At 45.7% G+C, this 15,312-nt stretch overlaps 1 protein-coding gene across 7 annotated transcripts in view; it reads right to left on the bottom strand.

The window, feature by feature from the left end:
- Positions 1-7,973: 7,973 nt before the first annotated feature.
- The window catches only part of Pde10a (phosphodiesterase 10A), a 508,658-nt gene continuing 501,319 nt past the window's right edge, over positions 7,974-15,312 (bottom strand). For all 7 annotated transcript variants that reach the window (XM_040283551.2, XM_040283542.2, XM_040283546.2 and 4 more), the window contains one exon: positions 7,974-13,578. In XM_040283551.2, the coding sequence (XP_040139485.1) occupies positions 13,461-13,578 (118 nt within the window). In that variant the 3' untranslated portion in view covers positions 7,974-13,460. The remainder of the gene's footprint in view (positions 13,579-15,312) is intronic.

Raw genomic sequence — 15,312 nt, 5'->3', positions numbered from 1 at the left:
ACTTCAATGGGGACACCAGGTATTTGCTGGTCTGCCTGGCTTTTTAAAATGAAACCATCAAAAATGTACTTGCACTCTTCAATGCCTCCCCCAAACCTGGAGTAGGCCAGGTAACTGGTTGCTGTTTGGACTCCAACCCCTCCACTACACCCAGAATTCTAGTGCAGTGTGGGTTTGGGGGCTTCATGGTCAGGGGGTGTCACTATGTGGTGTTGTTTCAGTCAGATTTTTGCTGCGGTGACCAAAAGATCTGACAAGAACAATATAGATGAGGAAAGTTTTTTGGGGAGCCCACGGTTTCAGAGGTCTCAGTCCACAGGAGGATGGCTCCATTCCTTGGGGTTCCAGGTGAGGCAGAACATCATGGCAGAGGAGTATGGTGGAGGAAGGTAGCTCGGGACATCACACATTGCCCCAGGAAGCAGACAGAGCGCCTCTCATTGCACAAAATATAAACCCCAAATCACACCCCAGTGATCCCCCTCCCCCAGCCACACCCCACCTGCTACAGGTACCACCCAGTGAATCCCTATCAGGTTTCAGTTCCCTGACGGGGTTAATTCTCTCAGAACCCAATCATTTCACCTCCAAACCTTTGTGCACTGTGTCACAGATGAGCTTTTGAGGGACACCTCACATCTAAACCATGGCAAGCATGACTTCCCATGGAGTCCGGGCAGGGAATTGAGTTCCCTGGTGAAGCGACCTGCAGGATCAGTTAACCGGGAGGGAAGGTCCATGTTCCCGGCAAAGTGCGTGCTTTCCCTCAGGTCCACCAGTGTCGTGGAAGAGGGGACAAGAAGCTCCTCTCCACACTGGGAGAAGTGTGACTTTAGTAAATATTTCTCAGCAGGGAAGAATTGGTTTACAGCCAGGTGGCGACTCCGTTTGCTCTTGGAAGTCACTAGGGCCAGCCGGCGCATGGCTGTGCTGAGGAGTGGTGAGCCCCAGAGCTGGGAGCAGAGTCGGCGGCGCTGGGCAAATCCGGGCACAGGGTTCTTCCCTTTGCCTTGTGTCCTTAGTGCTGCTCGGGAGAACGTTCGGGAAACCATGAAGCCATGTGACCACCACCTGCTCACAGTGCAAGTCAGGTGTCATTCAACTGGTGGGAAAAGCAGACCCCAGGCTCCTTTCTCTCCAGTGCCCGCCCAGGTTGGCTCCCACCCCTGGAAATGCTGGTCCGCCAAGACCCATTCGCACGGGGGCATCTAAGTTTGGGCCTGGGGTGACCCCTGCAGCCCACTGTCAGCTAATTACCGAGGAGGGCCCCGTCCGAGCTCCGTGTTGCATACTTTGAGTTAATATTTGTGATTTAGCCAGCTGCTGCCCTGCGTGCTGCTGCCCCGCGTGCCGCCGCCCCGCCCCGTGCGCGTGGGTCACAGAAAGGGACCCTCTGTGAGCCCCTCCTGTCGGTGGCCCAGGCGAGCTGCTGCCCTCGGGGTTCAGCCTGTGTCTTGGCACAAAGCAGGACTGGGCTGATTTGACTGCAAGCCCTGGTTGGGGGAAGAAAGGACACAATGGTTTTCAGGGCCTGCTTTTCTCCCCGTCGCCCTCCCTCGCATGCCGTTAGACTGGCCATCCCTCCCCTGGGGCCCTCCAGAGAGCCCCTGGTCAGGGAACATCGGGCGCCCACCCCTGCAGCCCCCCGCTGCTCCTGGTGCATCGTCGTGTTGGCGGCAGAAGCGCACTTCTTTTTTTTTTTAATTTTTTTTTTTTATTGGTTGTTCACAACATTACAAAGCTCTTGACATATCATATTTCATACATTAGATTGAAGTGGGTTACGAACTCCCAATTTTACCCCAAATGCAGATTGCAGAATCACGTGGGTTACACATCCACAATTTTACATAATGCCCAATTAGTAATTGTTGTATTCTGCTACCTTTCCGATCCGCCAGCGCCACCAGACCTTCCCTGAGGCCAGATCCGCCAGCGCCACCAGACCTTCCCTGAGGCCAGATCCGCCAGCGCCACCAGACCTTCCCTGAGGCCAGACTGAGGCTGCGCTGTGGCCTCTAGGGGCGCGGGAAGCCGGCCTCCCCCAGCCCCGCTCCTGTCGGAAGGGCAACTGGTCCTGCTGAGAGTCTCCTGTTACCGCTTCTCCAGCCACTAGAGTTCGCTGGGCGCCAGCAAAGAGAGCTTAAGAGAGAGCCCCTAGCATGGGAGGAAATGGTGGCCAGCTACTCCTCCCAAGGGGGCTAGTGTCCAGACCTATAAAGAACTCAAAAAGCTTACCACCAAATAACATAAGATAAAATAATAAAATAAAAATCAAATGATTAAAAATAAAATAACCTGATCAATAAATTGGCCAAAGAACTAAACTGACATTTCTCAAAAGAAGAAACACAAATGGCAACAAATATATAAAAATATGTTCAACATCCCTGGCCATCAGGGAAATGCAGAGCAAAACAACACTGAGATTTCACTTCACTTCAGCCAGAATAGCAATTATCAAGAATAAAAATAATAACAAATGTTGGAGAGGATGCGGGGGAAACTCACGTATTGCTGGTGGGACTGAAAATTAGTACAAACACTCTGGAAAGCAGTGTGGAGGGTCCTCAAAAAACCTGGAATGGAACTAACTGCTTACTATATGACCCAGCAACCCCATTCTTCGATATTTATCAGCATACAGTAGGAATATAGGCACATCAATGTTTGTAGTAGTCAAGTCACAATATTCAAACTATGGAACCAGTCCAGGGTGCCTGTAGACAAATGAATGGAGTAAGAAAATGTGGTGTACGTATATACACCACGGAGTGTCACTCAGTTATAAAGAAGAATGAAATTATGGCATTTGCCAGTAAATGGGTGGAAATGAAGAACAGCATGTCAAGTGAAATAAGCCATATGCAAAAGCTAGAGCAAAATAAGGGTCCCCCCTTATTTTAGGTGGATATCACAAGATATAAGGAGTAAGAGATCTAGAAGGAAAGAGGAGAGATGGGAACAGGGAGGGAATACAGAATGAATTCACCAAAACCACTCTATGTGCATGCCTAAATATACCACAGTCTTCTACCTTTATGTAGAACTATAGCCCCAACCAAAGATATATGAGTGAGAGGAAGTAGAGTAGAGGAAGGGTGATAGGTGGGGGAGAGGGGGAGAAAGGGGAGGGCACCGGGGTCTGAAATGGGGTGAATAAAACCCCATGCACTATGATTTTGTCACAATGAACCCAATAGTGTGCATAACCATAATGCTCTACTAAATGAAAACACAAACACAAAAAGGAATTTGTTGAACAAATGAACACATTTTCCACGTTTTTTTGGGTGTTGGGCCTGGAAGACAGGACCTGGCACATGCTAGACAAACGCTCCACTCCTGAGCTACATTGCCAGCCCTGCAAAAACTTTTTAAAACATCTTTATGCTTTGTAAGTTCTGGAAACAGAATGCTGTGTTTAGAAAATCTCAGACAGAATGGAAATCCAAATTCTCTGGACTGGCAGGAGGAAGGAGGAATGGGTGAGGAGGGATTCCAGTCTGGTCGTGACACGACAAGGAGTCCTGGAAAATTCTAGGAAGAGCTAAGGTAGCATCAGTCCCCATGGTGGACCCATGACTCTGCTGCTACTGTTGCCCAGGACAGGTGGGGCGAGGTGAATGCTAATGAGGGTCCCCCTTCTGTGCAGGTAAGCAGTTTCCGCCCACCCAGACCTCACCAGTCTTCTCCCTCCGCGCTAGCTTCCCCCCAGCCCCATTCTTCCAGATGCAGGGCAAGGAAAGTCTGCATCCACCCAAGGCCCAAAGTAACCCAGGTTCTTGAACCCCTTGCCTTCTCTCTCTGTCTTGAGCCTCTCCCCCTCTCCGTCTCCCTCTCCCTCTCATCATCAATCTTTGTGGGGTTTTTTTTTTGTATAAGAACATATCCATCAGCAAACAAATGTGCTTTTGTTTTCTCATCTTCAAAACACGTAAAACAAAGCCCGAGTTGACTCCATCTCTAACATCTCTCTGAAGCATTTTGCTCAACACAAAGGATTCTGGCCCAAGGTCTGGAGGGTAGCTCAGTGGTAGAGCACGGGCCTTGGGTTCCATCCCTCGTCCTCCCCCACCCCCCAAAAAAGAAAGAAAAAATATTTTGTCCTAAATGTACCATGTGGACAGCATCTAAGCATGTGGTCTGTCTGCAAGGAGGACAAAGGCCAAGTTCATTGTCCTGTCTGTCCCCACGGGATGGGGCTTCCTATGCTGCACCTGCCCATAGGTGAGCCATTTCCACATACCTCAGACCTTCTCAGATGTGGCCTATATTTGACTCTTAAGATGATTTTCTGCAAATAACTTTAAGTGATATTTGAGGATGAAATAACCATAAGATTCAAAAAGTTTAAAAGATGGATAAAATATGCAAAGAACTTGCCTTGGAATTTTCTGCTCTCTACCCACTTCCCAAGTCACCTCTTCCTCCATAAGAGTAAAGCAGATCACCACCCATGCATGTCCATGAAGGCCACACTAAAGTGTCCACTCTCTGGGAAAATTATCACCCAATGCCCTGGGGCCTGAATACAACAGGAGGAGGTGCCAGAGTTGGTTCTCTCTGCCTGACTATGGAGTTGAGAGCTGTTCTCCTGCCTCAGGCTGAGACCTACACCCTAGCTTCTCAGGCCTTAGCCCCTGGTTTACACCATTGGCTCTAAGGTCTCAAAACTGAGCCTACACCACCAGCTTCCCGGGGTCTCTAGTTCACAGATGGCGAGTCACATCACGGATGTCTCAGTCTTTGCATCCTGTGAGCCAAATCCTTACCAATTCTTTCTTTTCTCCCACCTCCCCCAGCCCTGTATGCACAGGTTGGTTCTGTTTCTGTAGAACCCAAACACACCTGCAGATGAGGTGGGCCTATGTATTTTAATGGGGCATTAAATCATTGAACAGGTAGAGCATTTTTCTTCTGAAAGAAAAGCAACTTCCAAATTTAGCAACTCCCTTAGTGAGGAGAATTAGCCATGGATCACAGCACCTCGCTGTGGTTCAGGATGCTGCAGGGTACATCCTCACCTCTTAACTCTGGAGTAAATTCTGGGTCACTTTCAGTCTATTGCACAGGGATGGTCCCACTGGATCCTCACAAGGTCCAAGAGATTTCTTTATCTCTCAGCTGTTAGGGTGAGACCCAGAATATGCCATCTCAGAACACCAAATGCACATTTTGCTGGCCCTGAATGCAAATGGGAAAAAGCGTAACCATTTTCTAAGAGAGTATTGAATTTGCTGATGTCCTTAAGTGTCTATAGCAGGAAGCCTAACTCAGTCCTGATCAGGAAAATTCTGCGGGCTGCGCTGCTCCACCTCCTGAACTCACTCAAGCTGCAGGTCAATCGAAGCTTCCTACATACACTTTCCTCCCCTGAGTCCTAGGACAACTGGGGTGCTGGGAGGGAGCTTCAATGTGGGCCCTACCCTGCTGGTGGACCTGGCCTCTGCTAGGTCCCATCTGTCCCAGTGACGTTCCCCAAGTCTCTGTGCTTTTCAGGGGTGGTGCTTACTGATGTGATGTGAATCCAATATGATCTCCCACCACATGACCTGTGTGCTCTCCTGAGCTATGTCCCCATGTCATGGCCACAAGATCAGCCTGGAGAATCTGGCCACCTCCTGCCTAGCTTTGCCTATTGTCATGGTGGCTCAGAGGTGGAACTTCAACTGTGGGATCTCTAGCAGATCCTGGGGTTTTCTACCTGCCCCCAGCTGTCCCTGTGGTTCTCACCTTGAACCTCCTTTGGGAGAGGGCACACTGACCCCTCCAGTTGCTTTCTTCCTCCTGCGCCTTTCTTCTCCAGTTCAGGCAGCCTTCAATAGTAGGGAATTTAAAAGTCTTCTGAAAATATCTTGCTTAAAACCAGATTACTGGCTAATACGTACCCAGAAACGCTTTCCTCTCAAGTTTGCATCTACTGTGAATTTTCAAATCTCATTTTCTTTTCTTTTCTTTTTTTTTTTTTTTTTTTGGTACTGGGGATTGAACTTGGAGGCACTAGACCACTGAGACACACCTCCAGCCCTATTTTGTATTTTATTTAGACACAGGGTCTCACTGAGTTGCTTAGCACTTCACTTTTGCTGAGGCTGGCTTTGAACTGTTGATCCTCTTGCCTCAGCCTCCAGACTCACTGGGATTACAGGCCTGCGCCACCATGTCCAGCCCAAACCTCAGCTTGAAGGTGAGAACTGGCACTCTTTGTTCCTTTCTCTCAGGAGGAAGCATGCTTGTCATGGGGAGAGGGTCTCCAAGGTAGGAGGTGACTTGGAGTTTTAAGCAACGAGTTGGAGGGACAGGAAATGGGTGGTGGAGTCACTCCAGTGGGCTGCTCCTGGACAGATGGGAGCCCCATGCAACTGCAGGTGGCACAAGGGGCATCTTTCTGAGCAAAAGTTCTACCCAAGTAGTGATCCCTATCAAAAAGGCAAGGCATCACCTGAATACAATTACCTGCTAAGAATCTGGAAGTTGCTATTTCAAATAAGCTCCTGACTATTTCTCAGCCGTTTCCCCTCCGCTCCTAGTACCCTCAGGGAAAGCCCCTCTCTGCTGGGACTTTGGAAGCCATGTGCAGGTGTGTAGGAAGAGGGGGCAGGAGAGCTGGAAGAATACACTTAAAAAAATTGCCTTGCAAATACAGGTCTGTCCTGTCTTTAACTGCAAGGGTTGCTTTCTAACTTTGAGCTACTGATTGTGTAAGTAATGACTGAACAAAAGAACACGAGCTGGGAAGCAATGGTGGTGACCAAAGCCTCCTGGGAGACAAAGTCAAATCCAATTTTGCAGAAACATCCTCGACAGCCTCCCACTTCCTGTCTTCCTCCCCTGCATTCCTTCCTTCCAATGTTAAGTGCCCAAGGAACACTTGTTGAATAAATGTGTGAAAGTGCTGCTTTTCCGATCCTTGTGTGTTAGGAAATAGACACAAGGGAGAAATATTACTCTTCTGCAGTTGACAGAACATCAAATATATGTGTGCCCAAGATGAGGACTCTGACTCAAATCGGCTTTACAAAGTGTCCATCAGTAATTTTGACTGCCAACTAATCATATGGGTAAGTTGGCTAAGGAGATTCATTTTAACACAGGAAACATTCAGGTCCACGGGAAATGACTACTTCACAAAACATTCCGTCTGCACTCTGCACTCTGCCGTGCATTTGGAGGGCCTGCCCTCAGGAAGAGTGGAGTTGGGGAAAAAGCCCCCTTGGCGGGCTACCCGTTTGCCTTCAAATTCACCAAGCTCTGGGCATTCATATTCAACGATGCAATGTCTATTCCAGTAATCTCTGACTCCCATATTCAGCTCTGGAATGTTTAAGGTTAAGGAGGGTTCTGGGGATACAATCAAATTTTAACAATTTTTGGTATTAAATATTTTCCATTTGCCTGCTCACCTGATGGCAAGCAGAGATAGCCAAAATAAAAACACCATTTCCTTAAGCAGAGCTTTAAAGATAAAACCACGAGTGTACTTATCACTGTTCTGGATTCTGTGAGGTTCTAGTCTGAAAAATGTCTTCATGTACACTCACATGCAAACATGCAGTGCATAGTTACGGTGCGTCCTGCACAGCCTCTGTCTGCATGAGGGTGCGCCCCTTGTGACTGTGCATGTGTGAAGTGCCCGGAAGTTTCCATGGTCAGAGAAGCTGGCTGGGAAGCACTGGGTCAGCACTCAGTGTCCTGAGCTTTGCAGTCGGGAGCAGTCCTCCTGAAAACCGGTCTTCCCAGACAGCTTTTGAAACTTTAAAACCATGCAGTGCAGCCAGTGAGTCATTGTGAACTCTAACCTTGTGGGTTGGCCCATCTTTTCTGCTGGAAAGTGGCTGAAGCTAACGCAGCATCTTAGCTCAGTGTGGCCACAGTCCTCCAGGAGAACGAGGCCTGGGTCTTCACAGGCACTTTCGGGGGACATCTCATATCTTCCCCACAAAAGACAGCGGACAATAAAACATGAAAGATGATGCTTTAAAAACTGTATTCAATGATTCACACCAAATTATGAACATTTCTAAATATATTTCATGTATCGTACATATATATATATACTTTATATGTATAATTACATATCAACAAAGATTTCTGGCAGCTCTAAGCATGTAAGTAAAACAAAGCTAGACTTCGCCATATAATACCCATATATGCATATACACCAGCTGTTTGAATTAGGAATTTATTTACATCTTGCCTAGGTTATAATAAATGATTATTGTTATATTATACAAACATAACAGTAAAGATTCCTTTTAAAATACAAAGACTGAAAATGAATACATGAAAAAAATTACACACATGTACAATATTTATAATTTATAAATGCAAAGTTAAGATCTCTTTAAGTTATTGCACTTGGGCATTTTACAAAGATTTTTATGTCATACATATAAAATCATTTTTGGAAATTACTAACCCCTCAACTACAATAAGGTTGGATATTGTTAACTTGGAATTTTTTTCCCCTTCCAAGAGATCCTAGTAAGGCTTTGGCCAGAGCTGCTGCCTGTAGGTTGTCAGCTTATCCGGGCACTGTGGTACAGGGCCTGGCTGCGCTCCCATGGTCCTGGTCAGCAGGAACCTGTCACAGTGCGCTGCTAGGTGCCTTGGCAAGGTGGGAGTACAGCATCTCTTTTGCGCTTATGTTTATGTAGAGAAAGTCACCTTTTCTTCTCAGAAAGAATCAAGATGCTGCATTTGTACAAATTTTGGTAACTTTCACAGTGTTTTAGGCAAGCACTTAATTTCAAACAGGTAGGAATATTGTTTAGATATTAGAAATGCCTTCTACTGAAGAATCTACTGTACTTTCAATCTGCACACTAAATGGATAGGCAGCATATACACCATACAACAGATCATATGGAAAAAATATTCCCAACTGTCATTTATGTTGGGTATTTGAGCGACAGCAGAGAATTGGGTTATCAGGGTGACCTAAGAAAAAAACAGGTGGCAACATCCATGATAGGATGATGTGTTAGGTGACCTGGAATATTAAATAATACAGTTTTGAACTAAATTTATATCAGAAATAAAAACATCTTGCTCAAACTTCTGCAAATAAAGAGTGCCTCAAAGTTATTAGCTGGGCATTAAAATATACACGCTGACTTCCCGCTGTGGTCCTTTCGTGACATTTTTCCGGGCCCTCTGAGCCAGGCCCAGGTATACATGTTTCAGTTATAGCTTCTCAAACTTGAGGACAGAGCAGGCAGACTTTACAACTCAGAATGCACTGTCTGCTGTGAGGTTGAGAGAAAAATTAGGTGACTATCACGGTGCTTCTTTGGATTTTAAATGTGTTTTTCTTAAGCAATATTAATATGTCTTTCTCTTTGTTCCATCTTCTTAATCTGGAACAAGAATTCCACTGAACTTTTTCTTTCTTGGCTAATTGTTTTTCATCACATAAAATATATCCAGTGCTTTAGGCAACCAAACTGTACAGTTTTTGGTTTGTTTATTTTTTAAAGACAACAAAAACAACATGTACTGTACTGGGCACCACTAATTTAAACTTAGTATAAATGCGTAAAAAATTGAGCAAAATGTGCATCAGGTTAATACTCACACACATGTGCAACTCTAACAGCCATGCGCTGCTAAGCGTGGGGAACTGACTGTAGCATACACAGCCAACTCAAGTTGTACAGTGATTGATAAATCAACACTTGCAGTAGAAGGGATCCACTAAAGTGACTAAAAGAAGAGTCATTGAGAATTACAACCTAAATAAAATCTAAGTGTAGAAAGCAGACACATTGTAAATATATAGAGAAGTAATTTTCAAAAATCTGAATCATGCCTCTGGTACCTGCAAGCCAACAAAACCACATCAGACGCAGTGTTAGTTCTTGGAAGTTTTTTCAGTAAAGACAATCTGAGCTGTTCATTGGTTGCAGTCACCAGGGTGTATGTCAAGCCAGCCAAAGAAAGGACAGGAATCTGATGAGGAGAGAATGGTCCTGGTTCACTCAACTTGATCAAATTAACCAGGGATGTGGTCCTTTCAGTGTTTTCAATTATATTTAAGGAAAAAGAAAGAAGGAGGAGGAGGAGGAGGAGAAGAAAAAGCAAACTAATGACCAGGAGAGAGGAAGTAAATAAAACTGCAGTGTTTAAAGTCAAGGCACAGGCCAAAGCATGATGAATAATTTAGTACTGTTAGAGCTCAAACCTTGACTTTGAATTCAGAGACCAGAAACACAACATGGCAAACTAAAAACCCAGGTATCTAGGGATTTGTGCATCTCTGCATGTCCTGTACAAAATTAGAAAAACAAAATTTTAAAACATGCTAAAAAAGAGGAAACCTACACTGAACAAATCTAGTTTCAGATCAGATGGACCCTGCATCCATGGCTGTGAGCAGGCGCCCCTTGGAATGCCACTGTAAGGGTCACCATGAGGAGGGGCCAAGATGGAGCCTGCTGGCTGGTGGCTCAGCGGGCTCTTTCCCCAGGTCAGTCTCTCAGACTCATCTTTGCAGTAACTAAAGCAGGGGCCTGAGATACAGGTGTCCCTGCCTTGGGGAAAGGGCCATGTTTATTAGCCGTTTATACCCACTGCATTCCCTTTTAGTCCTCCTAATTAATTCATTACTAATTAATAAGATGCTTGCATTTTTGTAGGATTTTATACCACTGACAGGGTTCGATGCTTCATGTTGTTGTTGGCATACATTTGTTTCCAAGGTGATTTCTGGTTAAAAAAAAATGCTTACTAAGTCTGGAAAGATAATGGAATAATTGCATTACCCATTACTAATCAACATAAACAATACAAATTTCTACAAACTGGACATTCTACATTAGTTGTAGCTGCTTACTGAATTTATATCAAGGAAAATCCAGCCTACTCTAAAATATCACCTTAATTTGGCATGAAAACCATCTGCCTGGCTTCTGATATCACACTTTCCTTGTAAGAAAAGATCTGGGAAAAAGACGAGAAACAGTTTGTCTGCCAAACATATTTGCCAAAATGCAAAGATGCTCCTGACCATATGTTTTCCAAAACCAATTGTTAACTAAATATCAGTGCATCCTAGGCTCTTTCTAGGTCAATCTATGCTTCCTAAATCAATCCCACACATGGCAAAAGTGATGGAAACACTTGATGTTATAGCATATATTATTTTGTTCAAGCTGCACTTCTATTATGACAAGATTTCACAAGAAATGGACCCCCCCCCCCAGCAGAGCCACACACTCTCCTTTGGAAAACTGTTCAAAGTAGAGTCATACAATACAATACCCTTGGCCATATCAAATTAAAAGAATTTCCTGTGATCAGATCAGAAGAGCAACCTTCAAATGTAAAAGCGGCCGTGAGATTCCCCGCCCAGTGGTTGTTTTCCCCATTAAGAATTAGGATTCAGCATGCCTTTAAAATCCTTTTAATTAAACAATAATCTTAAATGATAAGCCCCCTCCTGCAATTTATCTTACCAATTAGATTAGATGACTCAATTCATTTATGTAAATGAAAGTTGTATTTGATGGGATCATTTAATAAATTCATATGAGGAAACTTATGCAACTTTTTAGAATTTTATCCTCATTGAATAATCACACTTCGGTCAAACTTATCAAGCAACAGATATTTCTCAACACAAAAATCCTTTTTAAAGAATGAGGATGATTTTTATTTTTCATACACTTTTGCCTCTTTCTCCCTATCTTTGCTTCTGTCTCATGTGTTATGTGAGTGCATCATATATACATCTGTGTTTGCACACATGCTACATACATGCATGTATGTGTGTGTAGATCTAGCCACAGTCGGATTCCTCTCTTTAGTTATTACATTTTACTTCCTATTACTTAAGTACAATAGCAAATGGAGCTCCATGGAAAGAAGATGGCAACTTCAGAGGCCCACAAGGAAACTGAACACATAGTGTTAATCTAAAATAACAACAGTGGTTATGTACAGTCAACTCTGCTACAACATAATAAACCATGTTGTAGAAAAGGCTTTAATTTTGCAAACATCAAGCTCATATGAATGATGTGTATGGTGTTGAGAATGCATAAGCCTATTTTTTAAAATTTGTTTTCTAAAGTAATATTCCATGTTCCTGCCACAAGAATAGAGGATGAGCTACTTGCTATGGACTGGGTGTCACTTCCTGAAGACTCTGATTCCCTGGGGTTCAGATACCACTGTGCCGTGGGTGGGCTCAGACTCTTTAAAGCACTAGCAGGACCTGATACTGCCTGTTCTTTAATGTCTGCAGAAGGGTCCAGAGAGTGCTGTCGGACCCTTCTAGACACTAACCTGTCCAGTGGTATTAGTCTGCCAAAAACTCATATAGGAGCAACCACCCAAGTCACTGGTTTTGATGTGGATGTTTAATCTGGGAGGAGAGAACAGGACAGAGACAAGGGACAGTGCAAGGGCACTGTGCCTCCCCATGGCTGTGCCCCCCACAGCACGCCTCTGAGAGGGGACTGGGCAACGCGCAGAGAGAACAGGAGGGATGACAGCAGACTCAAGTGAGCTACAGAACATCAAAACGTCAAGGTGCCATTTGATTTTAAGAGAATTGTATGGTCTTTTAGTGAAGTAACTTTTAGAATAAACCTTCCATTTTGAATATGAGTCTAAACTTTTTCCATGACAAAGTGACAATTTCAAGGAATCATTATTAAATATTCACATTTTACATTCACACAAGACTTATTCGTTAAAAGTTTTATATGCCTTGCTTTTATTTTGTTCTTTATGCAAAGATTCAATAAATTTTCCAAGAATACAATGAGGAATTTTTTTTAACTCTTTGACATTGTTTGAACTGAGACTTGAAGTTCTGAGGCTGACAGGGTGCACACCTACAGCTCTTCTCAAAAGGCCAGACGTCCGCTTCCCTTAGTGTGAAGCCGGCTCACCGCCCTCCACTACAGACGCAGAGCGTTGGCTTTTCCATCACTTCTGACTCTGTAATCTTCATGACACTGGTCCTGAGGCGCTGGGCTACAATTCAAGTCAACCCCAAGGAGGTCACACAAGAACATTCACAATAGGAAAGTGTAAAAACCTATTTATAACCAAGGACGCCAAAGCAACAATGGTGTGAGAGCCAAAGTAGAATAGCACAAAAGTACCGTGTCAAACCCTCAGAGAAAGACGCCGTGGAAAGCACCCTCTGAGCAGTCTTGGTCCATTTCTTGTAAGGCCTGGGCAAATCAGCCTGCTAGAAAAGGACGGGTGGGGGCTGGGGAGTCCTGGCCAGCTGACTTCTGAACACGGGCCCTGCTGGCTGCACTCTGGCTGGGTGTATGTGCTGAGACCGTGGGAAGTCGTCTGCTTGCACACACACGCTTGACATCAGCTTCTCCAAGGTTTCCACCCCAGCTACCAGGTGTAGGTTTTCCCCCCTCAAAAATAAAAGGAAAAAAGTCAAAGAAGCAAGATGAGACTCGCTGGTGGGACGACTGGCCCTGCTGTCAGCCATCAGTCTTCACGGGTGGCTTCTCAGAGGTCTCTGGGGCCGCTGGCGAGGCTGAGATCCACTGGGCACTCTCCTCTCCTCGGATCACCTTCTCCCACTGACTGAGGTTATCCCTGGGGGCAGAAGACAGAGGTGACGTTGAAAAGAGAATTTCTGCATTCGTCTCCAAAGCTGACCAAACAGCCCTGTGGCCTGACTGGGCACAAGGCTTCATGGCCCCTGGGGTGAGCTGGTTGGGCTGCACCGGCCATGTGTTCACAGAAAAGGCCTGGGAACCACAGAGCACTGGGCACCTCACCCCCACAAGCTCCAGTCTCAAAGACAAAGCCATTTAAGGGTCAGGAAGTGCCATTTCTTAAGCATTTGGAGGGACTGACCTTCAAGGGAGTGAGCCCTTGAGGTGCCTGCTGGGCTGTGCAGGATGAGGAAAGGCGGGGATGGCAGTGCAGGAGGCCACTGGGCTGAGGCAGAGCAGGACCCAGGCGTTCACACTGCAGGTGGGACACAGGGCTCCCTCTGGAGGCCTGGAGACACTCCTCACCACGCTTCAGATCTCATTCTGAATACCGTGTCACACACACAAAATGAAACCGCCTGGCACAAACTCTTATTGTCTTGCTACTGGAAAGCCCTCCCGCAGCCCTCTTGTCTCTCTGAAGCCCTCAGTTTGAATGTCACAGGCAGGTCAGCCTGTAACCGTGGGATGGCAACTGCCGCAGGACCACCAGGGTGCTCTGCATGGCTAACCCCGCAGAACTCCTGGAACACTCCCATCTGGACTTCGCTTTCTGTTATGCAAAGTCAAAATCAGAAGGGAACTTTGACACTGGCAAACAAAACTCATACAAGGCACAATAAAAACTCTTTCCCCAATTTTCTTTTATTGACATGATAAGACACCTTCAGACAAAAGGGCTTCCTAAAATATAGCCTGAAGAGTGCTACACTTCTAATTTCCACACCATAACAGACTCAAGGTTTCCTGGTGCATTGGAAAAAGGAAGATGCTACATTTGGCATGTTTCCTTGAATACCGACGACACATGCTGAATTTTTTAATTCTAAGATTACAGCGGCCTTAAAGAGATTATGTGGTTCAGTCACGTCTGCTGCAGAAGAAGGTGTCAGAGCCACCATGATGCTGTGTCCTGCATTCACAGAGCTGCCCACGGAGAGCAACTCCACCATCGGTGGCCAGGGCCACAGCAGCCATGCACTCCTCCCACTTTTAAATATGTAGCACGAAACAGGGAATTCTAAGCTACATGCTCGAGTTAGATTGATGCTCCAATTTCTCCTCAGTGCGCCTGACTTCCACAACGGGATCCCACCAGGAGAGTCCTGGTCACATGCCAGCCTCCCATCACGGCCGGCCGAGCCCTGTGCACCAATCACAGCTCAGGCTGGCCCAGGCTCCGCCCAACTAAGGCAGGTCCAAAATCTCCCCCGGAGGAGCAAGGAAGGAGAGACCCTCTCTCACATAGGAAAACCATCATTATTTTATGCTGCTGGGTAGGCTTTGCCTGTTGTCCTTAAAAAATAATCCATAAAGTAAATCTCAACAGCAGAGAAGGGAGAGCCTGTTCTGGTTCCGGTTCTGTGTGCAGTGGTCGACCGCGTGTCAGTCCTCGTCCTCCCACGGTGCGTCCGTGCCCAGGCCCAGGCCCAGGCCCAGGCCCATGCCCATGCCCATGCCCATGCCCATGCCGGCTGTGGTACACAGTCAGGAACACCATGGGGCACCTACTCACAGGCTTTCCTCAGAGGAATTTCTTTTAAAAGTTAATTAAAAATATTCTTAAAATTTTAATGTTCCTAACTGAATTGAATCCTCAGGAAAAAAGTGA

Source organism: Ictidomys tridecemlineatus, chromosome 8 (genome assembly GCF_052094955.1).
Source record: "Ictidomys tridecemlineatus isolate mIctTri1 chromosome 8, mIctTri1.hap1, whole genome shotgun sequence".
Lineage (NCBI taxonomy): Eukaryota > Metazoa > Chordata > Mammalia > Rodentia > Sciuridae > Ictidomys > Ictidomys tridecemlineatus.
This window is presented reverse-complemented; position numbering and strand designations above follow the sequence as displayed.